Source organism: Fimicolochytrium jonesii (genome assembly GCF_025526975.1).
Source record: "Fimicolochytrium jonesii strain JEL569 chromosome Unknown EV422scaffold_13, whole genome shotgun sequence".
NCBI lineage: Eukaryota > Fungi > Chytridiomycota > Chytridiomycetes > Spizellomycetales > Powellomycetaceae > Fimicolochytrium > Fimicolochytrium jonesii.
Window position 1 is genome coordinate 152,062 of NW_026515680.1, and position 20,110 is coordinate 172,171.

The 20,110-nt window shown below is 56.1% G+C and overlaps 8 protein-coding genes and 1 non-coding gene across 9 annotated transcripts; 6 read left to right on the forward strand and 3 right to left on the reverse strand.

Moving 5' to 3' along the window:
• Positions 1–280: 280 nt before the first annotated feature.
• Positions 281–4,151, forward strand: EV422DRAFT_69381 (DNA polymerase family A-domain-containing protein). The gene is made up of 4 exons (XM_053074313.1): positions 281–646; positions 708–3,382; positions 3,456–3,724; positions 3,756–4,151. Exons 1-4 carry the CDS (start codon positions 508–510, stop codon positions 3,775–3,777), a joined length of 3,105 nt encoding a protein of 1,034 aa, XP_052925127.1. The 5' UTR covers positions 281–507; the 3' UTR covers positions 3,778–4,151.
• A 1,128-nt stretch (positions 4,152–5,279) lies between these two features.
• On the forward strand, positions 5,280–9,948 carry EV422DRAFT_530788 (uncharacterized protein). The gene is made up of 11 exons (XM_053070424.1): positions 5,280–5,420; positions 5,489–5,552; positions 5,621–5,962; positions 6,040–6,086; positions 6,161–6,331; positions 6,400–6,466; positions 6,539–8,134; positions 8,244–8,312; positions 8,390–8,433; positions 8,505–9,335; positions 9,411–9,948. Exons 2-11 carry the CDS (start codon positions 5,510–5,512, stop codon positions 9,639–9,641), a joined length of 3,441 nt encoding a protein of 1,146 aa, XP_052925128.1. The 5' UTR covers positions 5,280–5,420; positions 5,489–5,509; the 3' UTR covers positions 9,642–9,948.
• Positions 9,841–11,251, forward strand: EV422DRAFT_530791 (uncharacterized protein). Its single transcript, XM_053070425.1, is given in 6 exon segments — positions 9,841–10,321; positions 10,401–10,647; positions 10,727–10,806; positions 10,882–11,060; positions 11,082–11,158; positions 11,177–11,251. The coding sequence occupies 4 exon segments, from the start codon at positions 10,060–10,062 to the stop codon at positions 10,980–10,982; spliced, it is 690 nt and encodes a 229-aa protein (XP_052925129.1). The 5' UTR covers positions 9,841–10,059; the 3' UTR covers positions 10,983–11,060; positions 11,082–11,158; positions 11,177–11,251.
• A 117-nt stretch (positions 11,252–11,368) lies between these two features.
• On the forward strand, positions 11,369–11,441 carry EV422DRAFT_t81. The gene has a single exon. It is a non-coding gene; the product is annotated as a tRNA-Val (tRNA).
• Positions 11,442–11,555: 114 nt separating this feature from the next.
• EV422DRAFT_69494 (uncharacterized protein) lies at positions 11,556–12,405 on the forward strand. The gene is made up of 2 exons (XM_053074315.1): positions 11,556–11,622; positions 11,691–12,405. Exons 1-2 carry the CDS (start codon positions 11,591–11,593, stop codon positions 12,202–12,204), a joined length of 546 nt encoding a protein of 181 aa, XP_052925130.1. The 5' UTR covers positions 11,556–11,590; the 3' UTR covers positions 12,205–12,405.
• A 531-nt stretch (positions 12,406–12,936) lies between these two features.
• On the reverse strand, positions 12,937–14,674 carry EV422DRAFT_69481 (Endoribonuclease XendoU-domain-containing protein). The gene is made up of 4 exons (XM_053074314.1): positions 14,045–14,674; positions 13,675–13,955; positions 13,510–13,594; positions 12,937–13,442 (listed from the first exon to the last, which is right to left on the reverse strand). Exons 1-4 carry the CDS (start codon positions 14,514–14,516, stop codon positions 13,105–13,107), a joined length of 1,176 nt encoding a protein of 391 aa, XP_052925131.1. The 5' UTR covers positions 14,517–14,674; the 3' UTR covers positions 12,937–13,104.
• A 136-nt stretch (positions 14,675–14,810) lies between these two features.
• EV422DRAFT_573937 (uncharacterized protein) lies at positions 14,811–16,939 on the forward strand (the record flags this gene model as incomplete). The annotated part of the gene is made up of 6 exons (XM_053073180.1): positions 14,811–14,930; positions 14,994–15,483; positions 15,629–15,854; positions 15,927–16,203; positions 16,275–16,608; positions 16,701–16,939. Coding segments are annotated over exons 1-6 (1,626 nt in total), but the record flags the coding sequence as incomplete, so codon positions are not given.
• Positions 16,940–16,965: 26 nt separating this feature from the next.
• EV422DRAFT_530803 (protein-tyrosine phosphatase-like protein) lies at positions 16,966–18,805 on the reverse strand. The gene is made up of 5 exons (XM_053070426.1): positions 18,576–18,805; positions 18,277–18,500; positions 17,902–18,157; positions 17,565–17,786; positions 16,966–17,464 (listed from the first exon to the last, which is right to left on the reverse strand). The coding sequence occupies exons 1-5, from the start codon at positions 18,576–18,578 to the stop codon at positions 17,450–17,452; spliced, it is 720 nt and encodes a 239-aa protein (XP_052925133.1). The 5' UTR covers positions 18,579–18,805; the 3' UTR covers positions 16,966–17,449.
• On the reverse strand, positions 18,806–20,106 carry EV422DRAFT_530806 (uncharacterized protein). Its single transcript, XM_053070427.1, has 2 exons — positions 19,625–20,106; positions 18,806–19,497 (listed from the first exon to the last, which is right to left on the reverse strand). Exons 1-2 carry the CDS (start codon positions 19,804–19,806, stop codon positions 19,182–19,184), a joined length of 498 nt encoding a protein of 165 aa, XP_052925134.1. The 5' UTR covers positions 19,807–20,106; the 3' UTR covers positions 18,806–19,181.
• Between the last annotated feature and the right edge of the window lie 4 nt (positions 20,107–20,110).

Consider the following 20,110-nt stretch of genomic DNA (forward strand, 5'->3'; position numbering starts at 1 on the left):
ACTCCCCACAATTCCTCCCACTATTGGACTCGACCATCTCTTCATCCCCCTACAATATCGTAGAGCTGTCTCGCATGTTGCATTCCATTTTTTTCTTCTTTGTATACTATCTTTTTTCTCGGCGTCTCTGTCTGGGTCTGGGCTTCTGGTCTAAAAATGAAATAAGTCTCCTATTTACATGCGGTGTGTGCAGTACGTTTGTTCCTTGGGGTGTGTTGGTCGATGTTGAGCAGGGAGAACGCGTCCGAAACACCTTCGGACAAACTGCCCCCTTCTCCCCTTCCTCTCCACAATCACACTTCTGAATGGACTGCGGACCGTCGTCGTTCTGCAAGGGAACCGATCTGTAAATACACACTTAATCCCGGCTGGCACCGGCGTACCTTCACAGGCCAGGTCTTCCAATATCGCATCACCGTTGTGTTCACTCAACAACTCGATATCACACCTTGGAGGACAACACCGCAAAAAGAACACAACCCCTGTTCGGAAACAACATTAGCAGCGATGGACAGCAGGATAGTCCCCCGGGGCTTCTTGTCCTTGTCCCGTCTGCCTCGGCCGGTTGGCTGGCGACGGTCGTTGGCGAAATGCGTGAGGGCGAGAAGGGGGTTTGCTACCATGGACGGGGTTGGGAATGAAAATGGTAGGTGTCTGCTTGCCCATTCAGGAGCCAACAAAAGTCTGATCCCATCTCCCCCCCCTAGCACCCACCCCTCGCAAAAACGGCATCGGCATCCAAATGATCTCCCACTACCTCCACTCCACCCTCTTCCCCTCCCACAAACCGACCCAAAAACCCTGGCAGCTCGCCCTCGCCCAACAGCACCTCAGCACACACAACCTGCTCAACAAAGCCCTCGACGTCACGCCCGACCCCAACATCGACCTGCCCCCGCTTGTTGGGGCTGATATGAAGGAGCATATACGTGTGTTGGGTGAGGAGCAGGCTGCGGGGTATTTGAGGCTGGCGGAGGGGTTTATGAGGGAGGGGTTGCCGCCGTTACCCGAGACGTGGAGACAAGGTCCGAAAGCGGAGGGCTGGGTGCGGTACGATACCCGCAAGAAAAGTTACGTGACGAAATCGGTGCCGTACCCCGACGACGACGCGCTGGTGTTTGATACCGAAGTGTTGTATAAGATTGGCGGCTTTCCCGTCATTGCAGTCGCCGCGTCCAGCAGGTACTGGTATGCGTGGACGACGCCCGGGTTGTTCTCGGGCAAAGATCCGGAGAATTTCGTGCCGAGGACTTTGATACCGCTTGGACCCCATGATCGAAAAAGGATCGTTGTGGGGCATCATGTTGCGTATGATCGCGCGAGGATACTGGAGGAGTATAGGCTGGAGGGCACGGAGTTTGGGTTCGTGGATACGTTGAGTATGCATTCGGCGGTGGGTGGGTTGTCGACGCAGCAGCGGCCCGCATGGATTATGAGGAAGCAGCAGGATAGGATTGCGAAGTTGCAGCAGGGGGATCTTGATGGGGCGAGCGGGGAGGTTGGGGGTGGGGATGGCGGGAAGGCGGAAGGGACGGCGGAAGGGAAACGCCGGAAGAAGGACGTTGGTGAGGCTGGAGAGGCCCCGCAGAGTGTTGATGGTGGGAAGGAGGCGGAAGCGAAGAAGGAACCGAGACCCTCCACCACCCGCCCAGGGGTACTCAAGCCTACTGGGCCGGACATGCCCACCTTGGAAGAATTCCAGGAACCAGGCACGACCACGACGTCCTGGGAAGACGTCTCCTCCCTCAACAACATGGGGCACATCGCGGAACTCTACCTCGGCGAACAAGTCGACAAGTCCGTCCGCAAAGATTTTGAAACCACCGACCCGCGCACCGTCATCGACAACTTCCAAGAACTCATGTCCTACTGCGCTAAAGACGTCGACGTCACCCACCGGCTCTTCAAAGCCATCATGCCGCGCTTCCGCGCCAAGTGCCCGCACCCGGCCTCGTTTGCCGGGATGCTGCATATGGGGAAGGGGTACCTCCCCATCTCGGACGACTGGAACAAGTACGTGAGGGACTCGGAGGCAAAGTTCCAGGAGTTTCACCAGGATATCCATGTGCGGTTGACGCGGTTGGTGGATGAGGCGGTGGAGAAGGGGAAGGATGGGAGTTGGAAGAGTGATCCGTGGCTGTCGCAGTTGGATTGGACCATTCAGGAAGCGAAGTTTACAAAGGCGGGGAAACCGGCGAGGCAGCAGGGGTTACCCGGCAAACCGAAATGGTACAGCGATCTGTGGGATAAGAAGACCGGCTCGTTGAACATCTCGCTGCGGACACGGATCACGCCTTACCTGCTCGCGCTGCAGTGGAAGAAATATCCGCTGTACTATATCTCCGCATTCGGGTGGACATACGTCGTCCCGAAAGGCGAGGTGGTCGACGGCGGGCAGGACACCCAGCGGCTGCGGTTCTCGGACAAGCCCGGCGAGCGGACCTACGACCCCCGCGCGTCGCATGATACCACGCACGACTATTTCCGCGTGCCGCATCCAGGCGGCGACGGCGCGAACTGCGGGTCGCCGTTATCCAAATCGTTCATGACAGCGTTTGAGAACGGGACCCTGACGAGCACGTACGAGGGGGCGCGGCATATCCTGTCCCTGAGCTCGCAGTGCACGTACTGGTTGAGTGCGAAACAGCGGGTGAATTCGCAGTTTGTGATCTGGGAACGGGATCTGAAGGGTTTACCGGGCGGTGTGCCCAAGATGCCGGAGGGGAAGGGGTATGGGGTCATCTTACCGCAGTCGATTACGATGGGCACGGTTACCAGGCGTGCGGTGGAGGGGACGTGGATGACTGCTGCGAATGCCAAGAAGAATCGGATCGGGACCGAGTTGAAGTGCCAGGTGCAGGCGCCGCCCGGGTATAAGATGGTTGGCGCGGACGTGGACTCTGAGGAACTGTGGATTGCGAGTCTGTTGGGCGACGCGCAGTTTAATATGCACGGCGCGACCGCGATCGGGTTCATGACTCTGCAAGGGAGTAAAGTCAACAAGACGGACTTGCATACGGTCACGGGCAACATCCTCGGCACCTCGCGCGACAACGCCAAAGTCTTCAACTACTCCCGAATCTACGGCGCAGGTATCAAATACGCCGTTCAACTCCTCCTCCAAGCCTCCCCCGGGCTCGCCAAGGACGTTGCGTTGCAAAAGGCAGAGCAGCTGTATAGGTCCACAAAGGGGTTGAGGAGTAAAGGGAGGCAGATTTGGGAGGTGGATGATGCGAAGACAAGTGTGCAGTATTATCATGGCGGGACTGAGAGTTTTATGTTCAATCAGTTGGAAAGGATTGGGACGTCAAGGAGGCCGAAGACGCCGGTGTTGGGGTGTGAGATTCCGAGTAGTTTGATGCCGGAGTTTGTGGGACCGCATGTAAGGGGTTTGCTGTGTTTGGAGTGATGTCCAGTCGTGTACTGATTTTTCGTTTTCTTTGCGATTGATATAGTACATGACATCCCGCGTAAACTGGGCCGTCCAATCCTCCGGCGTCGACTACCTCCACCTCGTCCTCGTCTCCATGTCCTACCTCACGCGCCGCCTGAACATCTCCACACGTTTCATGCTCTCCATCCACGACGAGGTGCGGTTCCTCGTTAAAGACGAGCACGCCATGCTCGCCGCGCTGTGTTTGCAGATCTCCAACCTATGGGTTCGCGCCATCTTTGCGGAGAGCGTCGGGATCCGCGATTTGCCGTCCTCTGTTGCGTTCTTTTCGTCGGTGGATGTGGATCATGTGTTGAGGAAGGAGGTGGATATGGATTGTGTGACGCCGAGTAATACGGTGCCTGTGGCGCCGGGGAAGAGCGTGGATGTGTTTAAGGTCGTGGAGGAGGTTGAGGAGTGGAAACGCGTGAATGGGGTCACGGGTAGTTTGTGGGCTGGGAAGGAGGTGCCGGGGGTGTTGGCGGTGCAGAAACGGGTGTTGGAGGACAAGTTCAGGCAGGAGAGGGAGCGGGAGGCACTTAAGCAGAAACTTGGGCCGCGGTTTGCGACGCTTGTCACTGGCGACGCGACGAAGAAAAGGGAGGGTAGCGATGCCGATGAGACGCACCTGCGGTTCTTGCAAGCCAAGGAAGCGATGGACAGTGCGCGGATCCGGCTGCAGATGGCGGCGACGAAAGATGAAGCTGAGGAGGAGTTGCAGACGTATTACAATAGAGTGAAGGCGGTGGCGAGCTTTACGAAGGGCCCCAGACCGAAGATTGAGCGGAACCCGAGGACGGGACCGGGCGTGGAGGTTGTGGAAAAGGAGGAGGCGGGAGGGGATGCGCGGAAAGGATCGCTGACGGGTGGAGGCGAGCGGAAGGGGGAGACGGTTGGGACTGCGGGAAAGAGAGCCGTCGAGCGGAAATTGGAAACGAGTGCGAATTCTACGCAGACACGCGATGTGGTTGCCAAATGGAAGGCGGCACAAGCAACGCAGTCATCGTCGTCGTCGACCCAACCACCCCTCGCGTCCGCTCCACCGAAATCCACGAAATACGCAAGAAAAGCGAAAGCGCGCGAAGTCCGTCTCACAGAAAAAGACGCGGAGTTTGTGGAGCCCCAAGTGGAACCCCCGCGGCACAGACAGAGGGGAGAACGAGCGCCTGCGCAGACTGGCAACGCGGTGAAGGAGGATACGGCGTCCTTGTATGGATCGGCTTTTGATAGCATCTCACCGGCGGTCGAGCCCACTCCACCCGCGGAAGCACCGGCACCAAAGGATCCCAACAATTTCGCGTGGGTCCTTGACCAAACGACGAAGAATGAAGTGCGCCAAAAGGAAGACAAAGCTGAGAAGGTGGAGGAGATCAAAAATAAGACGTATGGGAAACAGAAAAGCTCTTCGAAACCTACGGACGACGACGACATAGGGCCTGGGCACGTTATCTTTTCGAACCCACGGATTGATGATTGGGACGGGAATGGACGGAAGTACCGGTATCGTGAGGGTGACCATCATCGCGGAATCCGGATTATCCCACCAGGGGGCACGGGACAATTCATGAGTCGTTTGAGGTGAAGGGTGGAAGGAGGGTGGATTATGGCGATGGCAGTGGGGTGTGTATATATGTTTATAGGTACTTTTCCTCCGTTTTTCGACCTCAACCTGAGCGGCTTTTCTGGGAGCCCGGGAGGGAGGGGGTAACTAAACCTTTTGTACATAATGATGTTCTCGTTTGGGGTTTGTGAACATGGCTTTTCCTGCCCGACCTTTCTCGATCGTTGTCGAAGTTGGGGCCGCTCACGTCACGTCTTTGTTTCTTGTCGGACGCGTCGCGAGGTGTTCTTTCGCATCCAGATCAGTTCTCGCTCGAGACGCTCCTTCTTGCTCTCGCTTAAACAGACGGCAGAGACTAACCCCCATAAACAGCTCTCTCGACGCAGCCTCCTCTATTCCAGGACTCGCTGGATACATAGCTGTAGTGTCAGTTGCAGTTTTTGTCGCTCTTGCACGCATTCCAACGCGCCATTCAGCTCCCATTTCAATTTCAGGTGGGAAAACCAATTAGCAGAATGGGCAACGGCAGTTCTCGTCTGCAACCAACCTCCAAGCAGCGTGAGTCAATTTGCATGAATGGTACTCCCATCACGATCTGCTGAAAGCCCAGCGTCTCCTCCTTCCAGTAACGATAGACCAAATATGCCTGAAAGACGCCACCGACAGCATCACACTCCACTTCCCGTCCACCCCCGACAACACAAGCACCGTGCAGGTCTCCGCCCAACAAACCCCCAAGGGAACTTTCAAGCTCGCCTCCCTCATCGATGACCCGGACCCCGCCAATCCTACACAATGGAAATCCGTGCAGTCTCTCGCGCGGCTCAGCGCCGCGGGGATAAACCGGTTGAAGGGACGGGATCTGACGCTGACGATCGATTATAGTGATGTGTTGGAGGCGGATGTGACGTTCAGGATAGCGGGCGAGGCGCCGAGGGGTTTGGTGTTTTTGAATGCTGAAAGTGCAGGTGTGTGGGACGTTACTGAGGTGTGGACTGTATGGCGAAGATGGGGGGCTCTGACGGACGCTCGTGTGTTTGTGCAGCGGAGAGACAACATCTGATGAGTAGAGCCAACGAGCTGGCCTCGGGGGTGGGTTCGCCGTCTTCCATCGATGCATTGCTTCGCTTGGTTTGCAGCGTATTGACGTGAACCGCCCATCGCAGGCTCCATCACCAAGCGTCATCTTCCCTGAGCTACGACCTCGCGACGACGCAAAGGATGGGGTCCAGTACCTGGACTGGCACTGGAGGTACGAGGCGCCGCTGACTTCGGGGAAAGGCGACGTCAAGAGCGAGCTGCTACCGCCGACGGGCGGGTGGAAGAACTTCTGTTGTGTAAGATATTGGGGGAACGTTAGGAAGTGGGTAACCTCCCTGATGCTAAAAGATCGTCGACCCTCCAGATAGGGGAATGTGTGCCTGATACCAAGCATTTCCGCGCATTGCTCGTCTTTGAGTTTTTCATTTCTTGTAAGTACGATGTATGGGGAGGTTCGTAGCGGTTCACATGGATCGCTAAACCTGTAGCCGACCATTATGTAGCAGTCACAGCCCCTTTCCTACGGCAAAGCAGCCAAGGCTCCACCATGACCATCGACTCGGCATTCCACCGGCGTCCATCATCAGCAGGCCTGTTCGACAACTCCCCACTCTCCGCCCCCGGACAAGAACACGAACCTGGGTCCGGCGTGTCCCCACTCTCCGCACAATCCTCATTCTCGTCCCCCGTCATCCTCAGCCCCTCCCTGCCAGCGCACCACCACCACCCCCAGAACGGCGCACCACCCACCGCGACGGCAGTGACCCTCCAACAGCACCGCCGCGAACTCTCCAGCACCTCCGCCGGCTCAATGACAAACCTGGAAGAGGTCGATGATGAGCCCGCATTCCGACACACCCTCGAAACGCTCGAGAAAAAGACGAGCGCGCTTAAACTCGCCGTCAAGAAAACGAGGAAGGATCTTTTGGGATACATGGACGCCGGCCGCGCGTTCGTGCAGACGGGCAATGAACTCATCGAGGGAATCGGGCATATCACCATCGTCGATCCCACGGTGGTCAACGTCCTCAACGACGTGTCCTCCGTCGTTGAGCGGCAGATGGACGTTATGCTCCAGCAGGTCGAGAACCTCCTCCTCGTGCAGTTCGACGCGGTTTACGATCGGATAAAAGAGACCGAGCGGCAAAAAAAGATCTTTGAACAGGACCTCAAAGAATTCAATTCATCCGAACACAAATACCTCTCCATCAACAAAACGCAAAAAGGCAAACTCTCCGACGTGGACATGAAATGGCAGGAAAAGAAGAAAACGTATGAGTTGAAACGGCTGGATTATTACTGTCACCTTAAAGATCTGCACGGCCTGCACACGGGGCGGATCGTCGACATGCAGTTGATCATGCTCGGCGAGAAGCAGCTCACGTTTTATAAATCCATTTCGGAGAAACTCGCCAAGAAATCCGACGAGCTCTCAACGCTTTCCGAGAAATGGAAAGTCAACGATCGTCCAAATGAAGAACGCCGGGAACGTGAGGAGCGCAGGAAATTGATCGAGTCCAAAGCGCAGTCCTATGTGGAGGGCGGGGTCGGGTTCGACGCGGCGTTGAGCGATCAGGAGGATGAGGCCACGGCAAAATTCAAAGGGATCAGGGATCTGAGCCAGACTAATGACCCAGAGTTGGCGCTGATGGGGAGGCGAAGGAAAGGGTACCTATGGGTCGGGAACGCGGGGGACCACCGACTTCCCCATGGACAACCAAAAGGCGGGCCCGGCGGCCAGCTCAAGAAGATGTGGTGTGTACTGCAAAAAGGTCACCTGAAAGAATACAACCTGAAACGCAACCACCCCGAAGAAACGCACTCCACCAACCTCCGTCTCTGCTCCATCCGCTCCTCCACCAACGTCGACCGCCGGTTCTCGTTTGAGCTTATCAATGGCGCGACGGGAACGCGGCGGCTGTACCAGGCTACCGATGCGGAGGATATGAAGGCGTGGATGGCGGTGTTGCAAAATAGTATACAGGCGCAGATTACGGGGATTAGGAGTGAGATTGAGAATTTTGCGCCCGATCATGTGGTGGCTCCGGGGGAGCAGGGGTTGTTGGAGGTTATGAGGGAGGCGGATCCGGGGAATTCTGGTAGGTATAGGGATAGCCGGATTTGGAGCAGGGTTTTTGGTGGGGTTTTGGAGATGATTGATGGGCGCTGATTTTATAATATTGGCGAACTAACGCTATTCTCCACTAGTGTGCGCCGAATGCGGAATGCAAAATCCGGAATGGATGAGCATCAATCTAGGCTGTGTCATTTGTCTAGGTGAGTTGAAGGCTTATTTCTTTATCACAAACACTCACAAACCTAGCTGGTGGTAACTTCCTTCCAACACGGAACAGAATGCTCCGGCGTACATCGGAATCTGGGTACACACATCACAAAGGTGCGTCCCCACCCTGACTTTCCTCCACTTATGAAACAACTCCTTTGACATAACCATCGTCCCCCACCCAGATCCGCTCCCTAACCCTCGATCAAACCTCTTGGACCCCCGAACTCATCGCCGTCCTCAAAACCATCGGAAACACCCGCTTCAACTCCATCTGGGAAGCCAGCCTCTCCCCTCCCCCCACCCAATCCACCCCATCATCCCCGGTATCACAACCAAACGACACGAAACCAACACCAAAAGACCCCCGCGACGTCAAAGAAGCCTTCATCCGCAACAAATACATTCTGCGGAAATACGTCGATCGGACAATAACCGAAGACGCGTACGAGTTGCTGGATAGGGGGATAGACACCCGGGATGTGCTGGTGATGCTTAAAGCGGTGGCGTGTGGCGCGAATGTCGCTAATGTGCCGAATGAGGGTGCGGTGGTGGTGAGGGCCTTGGGATATCCAGCCGCGCCGGCGCCGCCGCCGCCCCCGAGGGAGAGTTCGATACCTGTGGGCGGGCGGAATGTAAGCGGTGGGAATCAACCTGTACCGGTGCAGATACCACCGATAAGTATATCGCAGCCGTCGTCGGATAACATGGTCCCGATACCCGCAAGCCCGACCAAATCCACTACACCATCAGGATCGTCAGTCGCAGCCCGCTTCAAAGCAGCGGAATTCCTCATCCAAAACGGCGCCGATATCAACGCTATCAACCATTTCCTCTCGCCGGCCGCTGTACAGGATCCAACACCTTTATCAACAGACAAAAGTGTCGAAGCCGGAGGTAGTGGGGTCGATACGACGACCCTGGTGGGCAAAGCGGCGATCCACTACGCGGCGATGTTCAGGGATGTGGAGGCGGTGGCCTTTTTGGTGCGGAAGGGGTGTGATGTGTTTATGAAGGTTTGTTTGTTTCGGGGCGATCATCAAGCTGACATCCCCAAGTGCGGGTGCTAATGTATACATGATTGCTTCCAGGACGCACAAAACAAGCTGCCGATAGACCTCATCAACGCCAACAGCGTACCCTCCACCGACCCCACACCCTGGGCGACCACAAGCTCATCGTCATCGACTACCACCGGGACAACGATCACAACAACACAACAACAGCCGAACGCAAATCTCGCGGCGCTAGCCGCGGAATTGGACGCGGCGCAGATGTGTGAGACGAAGATTAGGGCAGCGATGGAGAAGGGGAGGGGGTAGCGTGACTAAGGAGGAGGGCGTGGAAGATGGGGTTCTCGATCCGCACACCTGGACCTTTCATTGAGTGGGTCGCACATGGAAGCTCGGCTATGTGGCCCGCTCCCTCTGTTGTATCATATGATTTTTGGAACTGTTTATGTTATTAGAGTCCTTTATCGATGACGGTCATTGGTACGAGTTTTCCGCGGTGGGCTTCCTTGAAGGGCAGGCCCTGTCTCGTACGCTCGGGCTTCAGTGCGTTGCGACTCCGTCTCGTCGACAGGGCTAGGAACGCGTTACAAGCTTGTCGGCAGGGCAGACCTGACCCTACTGCCCCAATGGGCAACTTGGTCGCGCGCGTGTTCCGGACATCTCTTGGACAAAAGGCACACTTACCGAACTTGCACTTTCCCCTCTTCCTCTTCTGAGTGAGAGCCACATGTCCGGCATCTCACACCCCACTCCCAAAGCACTTCACCACAACACATTGTACTCACCACCGCACCCACCGTCCACCATGTCCCACCTACACGCCCAAATGAGCCCCGCCTTCGAAGAAGGCCACGCGCTGGTCGCCACCCTCCTCGAGAGCCTGAACCCGGCACACGAAACGGCGCTGATCCGCAACATCGATAGCCTGAACACCAAAGCGGCCGAAGCGATGGGCGAGGTTGAAGAGAGTATGAAGGGGACGTTACGAGGTAAGCGGTCATCATCTCCCAATTCCTCCGACTATACTGTAAGTGAACATTGACATGTCGAATTGGGATTATCATCCAGCACTCAGCAAACACCATGCCCACCTGACCGCGTCCACCGCGCTCCCCAAACCCACCGCAACCACCGAAACCCACAGCGCGCGAATGATCAGCATGGATCGGGCCAAATCCATGCTCGCCAAGCAGGCGGGCGAGCTAGACGAGACGATCGAGGGGTTGGAGGCGCAGTTGGCGGAGTTGGAGGGGGAGGTTGAGGGTCTGAGGAGGGAGGAGGAGGACGAGAGGGTTGTGCCGCCCAGTCGGGAGCAGTATGTTTCTCTTTTTTGGGGGTTTTTTGTTTTGGGCAGCGGGATGCGGGTGTTGATGAGGTTTCTTTTTTGGGTATAGGTTGTTGCTGACGATCTTCCGGGGCCTGGGGATCGAGATGCAGAAGGACGCTATGGGGAAGTTTGTCAAGTGTCAAGTTCGTGAGTACCATCTTTGCACACTCGGTCAAACACCTCATTCGGGTCCTAACACTTCCCTGATTTAATGTCCGCCAGGCAAACCAAACAGCGCGGAAAAAGATATCTACATCCAGGAGTTTGCAGACAAGTTCTCGCGATATTACTATGCTAACGTGCTGTGGGATGCTTGTTTTTGAGGGGGATCTCATGTTCAGGCCGCTCTTGTAATCTGCACTTGTATTTTGTACAGTATTTTTTGGGACTATAGACAGTATCTGTTACTCGAGAAAGTAGGACCGAGAAGAGGACAACCCGCTACAGGGGCCAACCGATTGATGATGTTGGGTTCATTGCCCGTCTGATTTGGGCTTCGTAGAGGCGGGCGGCCCTCCGATGGTGGGTCCTTCTCCCGGTCGAGCGAGGAGAGCGAGGACAGCCATGGACGCCAGTGTGTTTGCTTATAGCGACCGGTCCTCCCACAACATAGGTTCATTGCTGTGCAGTGGTATCACACTGGGATGGCGAATTGGCGGAAAGAGAAACCAGTAGTAATAAATGAGCATTTCGAGAGCATTTTAAGCAAGCTCGGATAGTTTAGTGGTCATAACGCTGCCTTCACACGGCAGAGGTCCCCAGTTCGATCCTGGGTCCGAGTATGTTTTTGTCCCCGTCTGAAGTTGATAGGCACTTTTTTGGCCAACGTTTCCCAGCGACCTAGGATCAGTACACATACGAGATCGTCCCCCCTGCTCAACGACAGACTTCCCCCCCCCCCCCCCCCCCACCAGACCTAACCCCGCCCATCATGACAGAAAAGAAACTCAACTTCAACGCCCGGTAAGCCCTTCGCAATCCCCTCCCCGTCCCTCCCTCGGAAGTCCCAACTCACCGTCCCTCATCCGCAGCCAATCCCTCCAATTCTCCGCGCAAACCCCCAACTTCCTGAAAATGCTCCAATCAGGCGGTTCCGGGCGTCAAGCACACCCGGATCCCATTCCCAATGACGATAGTGGTCAGGAGGATGGGGATGGGGATGCTGGTGGGCGGGATCGGGATGATGAGGCGCCGCAGATTGTGTTGGGGACGGGTGTGAGTGGGGGTGAGGCGGAGCGGTTTTTGGGCAAGACGGGGGCGGGGACGGATGCGGGGACGGCGAAACGTGGAGCTGGGGAGGACGTGGATGGGGGGGAGGCTGAGGCTGAGGAGGAGGAGGAGGGTACGGCCGATGGGAAACCGCGGTTCAAGAAGCGGCGGAAGACCGCTGGTCCGACAGGGGGAGGGAAGGGAGCAACGACGGGGGGCACGGCGGCGGTGGGGGATGAGAAACGGGCGCTGGCGAAACAGAAGAAACGGAGTGCGATGAAACATGTGAAGAGTGTGAAGGATCGGAGGGTGTTGTCGTTTGGGGATGATGAGTGAGACGGGGTTTGCCGGCTTGTGGTCACGGAGGTTGGGCGATACCGAAAAAGGCGCTTGGGGGAGGCCCGCCGAATGAGGACCTCGGTCAATCAACACCTTAAGCCGAACGAGAGGCCTCCCACACACCGGAACTCTGCGAGACACACACCCACTTACACAACCAACACGTTACTTCCCATCTCAATCCCAAATCCACCTGGCGGAAATGCAGTCTCTGCACGGAATCCTCGATTCGACGCGGGACCTTCGCACATCATCCATCGTCCGCATCGGTCAAACCCATCCCACATGAGAAGCCACCGCCTTTGCCGAGTGGTTCAGACAGTGCGGCTGCACCCACACGGACGCTGGAAGGGCAGATAGGCCTTGGAATCAGGTGAATGCAGACGAGTGCAATCATACTCAACTACTATGGGACGCTGGGCCTGCAACCTCCCCGCTTTCGATCGCCTTCTGATCGCAGACATTCATCGCGATTGGCGGTCTGAGGACCGATGCGCCTTTGAGGAGGTGATGAGGTGTGCGATGAGCGGGGTCGTTGTGTGGTATCCGAGGTAGGATGGTCATATCCTTCCAGGGGAGGCGGGAGGAGGGACATAAAATCGAAACGTTGTCGGTCCAAACCTCACTATGCTGTGCGAAGAGAGGGCATGGATGCAGAACCGGGGAAAAGAATTCATTTGTCCAGACATACTTTCCACAATTCAAGTGAAAAAGAATAGGAAAAGATGATGAAATGTGTCTACGATTGGTTCTATCTATTCTTGCTGCAAAAGTAATGCTACCTAAGTGTCCACAATGTAGTTGTGCGTATCTATCTATGTCTGTCGTGAGAATTTCTACCCCAAAACCGAATGGTCTATCGATATGCATACAAAACAACCCCGTGACAAAAACTCCCTACCCCGACACAGGATACACACTCCCCAACCTCAACCCCCTCGGACTCTGAAACTTATGACACTTCAAATTGACCTCCACGCCATCCAAAACTACCTGGTTATCCTCTCCACCCGCCAAAAACACCAGCGTATACGTGGCAACCTCCCATTCGGGGCTCGAGCCGATGAAGAAGGTGGAGACGGGCTTGATCTCGCCGTGCCAGCCGAGCTGGAAGGAGAGGATGGAGGAGGATTGGGGGGAGGTGTCGTGCCGGCGGGAGCGGGGGGTGATCCAGCCGCGGTAGTCGGCGGCGCCGGAGCGTTCTTGGAGGAGGAATTGGAGCCAGTTGTGGAAGCCTGGGTGGGGGAGGGAGGTGAGAAATGGGGTGGGGAATGGAGGGAGGGAGGGGTTTGGTGAACTCACCGATGACACCCTGTCCGGAGCGGATCTCGCCGTGGAACGTGTGTTCGAATGCGGAAGAATCGTCTTTGACTTCACGTTTGTACAGCTGGAGGGAACAGGAGAGGCAGGTTTGAGTCACATTTTAGGGCCTACCCGAACCCCACGCAAATACAACGCCAAACTCACATCAAACCAAATACTCTTCACGACCCTCTTAAACTCCGCCTCAGACGCCGGCGCCAATCCCTTCTTCGCCAACCACTTGTGCGCATACATCATAGGCCCCGTCTTGAAGATCTCGTTGATGAACGCATCCTGTTCCCGCACTTCCTCGGCCGAGTGCACTTCCGCGGTACCGGCGCGGGCGTTGTAGTTGTTCAGGAGAGCGGTGAAGTGGACGTAGGTAGGGAAACGGGAGAAGAGGGCGGGCGAGACGTTTTTGAAGAGGGGTTCGGGCGCTTGGTCGGCTGTGCGGTGAAAATGGGAGGAGGAAATGCGTTCGTGAATATCATCTATGACAGGAGATCTCCTCGTTTTCTTCACTCCGTCAACCTACTCGTTCCATAAACCTTCGTCTGCGCCTGCAAGTTCAGCTGGAAGTCCCGGCCAGGCACAAGCTTGTTACTGTCCAAATCCCACATCTTTGCGACGGCGTCCGCAATACTGGCGAGCTCGGCGGAAGTCGGGTCAGCGATGTTTGCGGAGCTAGTCGTAGCCGGTCCGTGAGTTGGCTGCTGCTGATGTTGCGGCTGCTGCTGTTGGTGGGGTGGCTGCGACCACCATCCCTGCTGCTGCTGCTGCTGGTTGGGTTTCTGCTGTTGCTGTTGCTGCTGCTGCTGGTTGTGTTGGGGTGGCCCCTGAGCCCACGCACCGCCGGCCTGCTGCTTGTCGGCATTATCCTGCTGCTGCTGCTGCTGCTGTTGTTGTTGTTGTTGTTTCTTGTGTTGGTTGAGAAAGTGCTTGAAGAGCTTCTTGCCGAGCTTCTTGAGCAGCACGCCAATATCGTGCAATGGGCCGGGGGCGGGCATGGTGGGTGTGGAGACGGTAGAACCTGCTTTCCGTCTGGTTGAGGGGGATAGACGTAGCGCCGAGTGCCTGACCGCAATAATGCCCCAGTGTCCAAGACTCCAAGTGCTGAGCCCTCGTTGGAACGCTCAGCTCAGCGGCCTCCGATCCACCACTCCACTCTCTCCACTAATGCAGCGTACGACGGTACGAGGGTGGGCGATCGACTGCGATCCGATCCTTCCGACCGCGCGCTGATGAGTCATCCCTCTGCGGATTCTGCCCTGCAACAGTTAAAACTTACTTATACGGGGACTGAACTAGCAGCCCCTCCCCCTTGCTCCCACTCTCAATACCCGTTCGATATCACTACGACCATGACAGTCGAAGACGTTCAAGGCGCCCCACAGGCCCGCCCAAAGCGGATAGCTGTCATTGTAAGTGCTGCGTTCACTCGCTCGGAGAGTTCCCATGGAACGCTCACCATCGCGGATATTCAGGGTTCAGGCATCTCAGGCCTCAGCGCAGCATGGCTCCTCAACAGAGACCCCTCCTTCTCCGTAACCCTCTACGAAGCCGGCTCCTACATCGGCGGCCACACCCACACCGTCGACATCCCCACCCTCGACGACCCAGCCAAAACCGTCCCCGTCGACACCGGCTTCATCGTCTGCAACCCCGTCACCTACCCTAACTTCCTCTCCTTGATGGACGAGCTCGACGTGGCACTCGATAAGACGGATATGAGCTTCTCGGTCTCGCGCAACAAGGGGGAGTTTGAATGGTGTGGAGATGGATTGAAGGGGGTGTTTTGTAACGCGAAGAATTTGAACCCGTTTGCGGAAGGGTTTACGGATGGTGGGGTGTGGAGGATGGTTTATGATGTGCTGAGGTTTCATAAGGAGGCAAAGGAAATTGCTAGGGAGGCGGATTTGAAAACGTTCGATGAGAGTGGGAAACCCCTGGCGGACATTGCCCAGAAGGACCAAGGTAAGTTTAAGCGAAGGCGACCAAACAGTCGGGATTTTGAGGCGAGCGACGCGACACTGTGAGCGACAGCGAACAATGGTTTCTCTCTGCATAATCTTTACTACACTGTGCTCACATCATCCTGCCCACCCATCTCTTTCACTAGTCCACCCACTCACAGGCGAAACCCTCGCCGACTTCTTCGCCAAACGCGACTACTCCCGCTTCTTCTACGAAAACTACATCGTGCCCATGACAGCCGCCATCTGGTCCACCCCCGCCGACATGACATTCGACCAGTTCCCTGTGCTCACGCTGTTCAAGTTCATGCGGAACCATCAATTGCTGCAGATTGGGGGGAGGCCGAAGTGGATGACTGTTAACCAGGGAAGGTGCGTTCGCATCTTTTGGTTATCCAAGTTGCGTGAGAAGTGGGCAAGCTGATAAACACGCATCCCTTCCAGCCGAACCTACGTAAACCGCATCCTCGCCCACCTCCCCGACGTCCGTCTCCAAACCGCCATCACATCCCTCCACCGCGACCTCGCCAACCCCACCTCCCCCAGAATCACATTAACGGACAACAAGGGCGCCGTGGAAGTCTTCGACCACGTCATCATCGCGACGCATACGGACCAGGCGCTCAAGATCCTGGGCGAGGAAGCGACGGTGGAGGAACGCAAAGTGTTGGGGGGCATCAAGTATGTGAAGAACCGGTTGGTTTTGCATCGGGATGAGGAGGTAACGTCGACGGTCGCCGGTCCCAGCATTCGTTATGCCTAGATGGCCTCACACTTTCTTTCACGCAACAGTTAATGCCCAAAACCCGCACGGCCTGGGCAGCCTGGAACTACCTCACCTCCTCCTCCTCCTCCCCCACCGGGCCCGCGCACTCCCCAACAGTCTGCCTAACCTACTACATGAACACCCTCCAACCGCACCTCACCCAACACGACTGCGGAACCGTCCTCGCCACCCTGAACCCGCTCTACGAACCGGACGCTCGGAAAGTGTTGGGAGAGTGGGAGTACGAGCACCCGCTGTACAGCCCGCAGACGATTAGGGCGCAGGAGGGGATGAACGGTGTTCAGAATGCCGCGGGGGTGGCGTTTGCGGGCGCGTGGACGAATTATGGGTTCCATGAAGGTAAAAAAAAAATCGCATATTCCTTCACTGTCACTCATACACCAGTTAGCACACTCAAACTCCTCAACTTTTTTTTTGGGCCTTTTTGATAGATGGATGCACGTCAGGCCTCCTGGCAGCCCTCGCCCTCGGCTGCGCCCCACCCCCTTTCCCCGTGCACTTGAACGGGGGGTATCCGACAACACGGACCACCCTGCCTCCCCCCGCGTGGGCGGCGGCGATGGGTGTCAAGCCATACGCTCCTGCGCCGCCGGAGGTGCATAAGATGGTCCATCGGGTTAAGGAGACGGGGAAGGGGGTTGGGACGTGGGTGAGGATGGCGGGTGTGGGCGTGGCGGTTGGGGTGGTGGCGTGGGGGGTTGGGGTCGTGTTTGCGGCGTAGAGGTTCCTGAACCGGTCTTTTAGACTTACTGTAGCAATTATTTTTACCTTTTCCCACTGTACAATTTTCTCCCTCTCATCTGCATAGTTTTCGATGACATTCTCAATACACGTAGAATGAGGAAAAGGTTCATATACAAGAAGAGAGGTGCAAAGACAAGGGCTTGCTGACGTCTGCGGGGCATTGCCACAGGACAAAAACAGACACGACAGGATAGACACCCCAATCTCTATGCCGGTCGTGGAACGCGTGTCGTTGGGGGGTTTTCGTAGGTATCCAGGGCACATGAGGCGGGAAGCGGGCTGTTGCAGGGGGTTTTCGTAGGTATCCGGGGCACACAAGGCGGGAAGGGGGGGCTGTTGCAAAGGGAGGTCGAAGCCGGGAAGGGGCGGGGGTAGAATCGTGATCCAAAAATGTAGAGCTTTCGTGTTTTTTGCGGTGGGGCGAGCGCACATTGCTTCACGCCCCAATTTCCTACACACACCAAAGAAACAAGGGCTCAGTTCCATCACCCCGCACCACCCAAAAACCCCACACGAACCCCCCAACAACAACCCTCCCACGTAACACATACCATCCCATCATCCCTCCTCCTAGCACTACTAGCATGCGGATGCCCCCCACCACTCTGATCAGCAAACTCGTCATCGTCCCTATCGCTGCGTTTACGCCGCTGTTGCTGTGCGGTGTATTCCGTCTCGGGGAACATGGACGCGGACCCGTTGGGGTTGATGGACCCGGATTGCGTGGAGAGGAGGTGGGGGTCGAGTTGGGCCTTCCATATTGGTTCGAATTCCTATATGAATTTGTCCGTACGGTAAGTGCCAAAACCCACTGATGTATGGATCCACACCCAGCCCAAGATGTTGGATGCGCGAATGGGAGCGGGAAGATGGATCATTCCGCCCTACCTTCAACTGCAATTTAAACCCCTCCTGCGGATTCATGCAGAACCTCCGATTCTGCACGACCGCATACGCCTCCTGGAACGCCATCTTCTTCTCCATCATCAGATACGCCACCACGATCGCCGGCGACCGCGACATGCCCGTGTTGCAGTGCACGAACACTGCGCCCGTGCCGGGTTTGTGAAGGGCGGAGGCGATGAAGGAGCGGCAGGCGGGGAAGTGGGGGATCAGGTTTTGGAGGGGGGATTCGGAGACTTCGCTAAATCATATAGATGGTGGAGGAAAAAGGGGGTATAATCGTGGTTAGACAACAATTGTCCCCATGATCCTCAATCAGACCCCAAAAGCACCGCGCTGATTCCCCCCCGGCATACCTACATGACACCATAAACAAAGTCGTCAGGCCACAACACCTTGACCAAATGCCGTTCATTCTGGTCCCTGATACACAGCATATGCGTGATCCCCTTCGCCTTCAGCATGTCCTTCTTGCGCGCGCACGCGTAAGGTCCGAGCCATAGCCCGGGGATGATCTCTTGGATCTCCCACCGCATTTCGTGGCGCCAGTCGTGCGCTTCTGTTAGCGTTGGGGTGTAGACGTCCTGTGGGGAAGAGAGAGGTAAGCGATTTGGGCAGCTTAGGCATAAACAGCTTCCGGGCTGATCGTGCGGACTTACCATTGTTGCGCGGGTTCTCTGAAATGTTACAAAGTGCAGCAGTAGAATGAGCCCGTTCGATAGTTCGCTACAGTGCAGGCCTGAGAGGACCAGAGTCCGCTTCTAAGTTAAGATTCGAGGGTGCGAGATGTAAGATCGGATGGACACTAGGGTGCAGGAATGTCTGTTGGGCAGCTTTCGGTGCGAGACCCGTGGAATATTCCACCATCGGACCTGAAAAGCTTGAAATCGAGGGAGCAAATCATATGGTTCTTGACATGGCAGTATACCAAATACGTCGTAGACATTACAGCAAACAGGTCCTTATCGGCTCTGCTTCTATGGCTCACATTATAATGGAAATGCTGGTAGGAAAGGCATCGGCTCCATAGATTTTTGCCAGACAGGGTAGGAGGCTACGCACCACCGATGCACCTCGGCTCAAGGTCCTTCTCATTCATGTCTGAGGAGCAGGCCAATGTTGCCCCCTCTGCAATCACGGCTCATTCCAACATCGGAGGTCATCATTGATTCGCCCGTATGAACCCAATGTGATGTGCAAACAAACAAACTGGTATTCGATTAAACCGACCAAGACGTGCCATACAAATTCCGCTATCCCAACGCCTAAAGACTCGCCTTAATCCTCTTCCCCAAGCTCTTCCCCTTAACCTTCTGCAAATACGCAGCAGCCTTATCCGGGCCCCCCGCCTTCGCAAACACCTCCTCCAACTGCTGGGCAAGCATCAAATCCCCAACGATCTTGACCCGCTGCGTCGTGTACGCTTTGATGGCCGGCAGACCGCCTGTTGCGAAGTTAAGGATATCGGCGTCTTCGATCTCGACCAGCACGACGGGGTAGGTGGATTTGGTGAACGCTGGGAGGGTTGGGCGGGTTTGCGAGATGATGGGCTTTTTGTTGGGGCCGTTGAAGAGGAGGTACCTGAGATTTTCACAAAAGAGGGGTTAGAGGTCGGATTACGGTGCAATGTTATGAGGCAGCGGCATTCCCAGCCAAACACCCGCAGCCCAGACCCCAAACTCGCATCCAGCCCAACAGCTCAACCTACCATTCATCCCTCTTAACTCCCTTCAACAGCACCGTAACAATAAACAACCCCTGCAGATTCTTTGCGAGCGACGGGTCGGCCTCCAATTCACGATGCAGTTCCGGGAACAGGATCTGCGCGTTGGTGGGCTTGAAGACTTTCGCGGGAAGGAACTCGGCGAGCTTTTCTTTTAGGTCTGACATGATTGAGGCGTGGGAATGGGGATGGAAACGGAGGCGATGGGTTTGTGATGGGTAGTGGGAATTAAGGACAACTGCTCCGAAAACGAGTTCGAGAACTTGGAGCGGTGTGGGATAGTGAGCACTGAGGAGCGGGTGTTTTGCGTTTATGTGCGTCCAGACGGTTGGGTTGAGATCAGCAAGTGCAAGTTTGCCCGCAATGTGCAGAGGGGAAGTGTGGCAGGAAAAGTTCCATGCTATGTGTCACAGGCCCCTGCTGACCTCACGGAATTGCAGCAACTTGCCCATATGGCTTGTGACGCGCGCG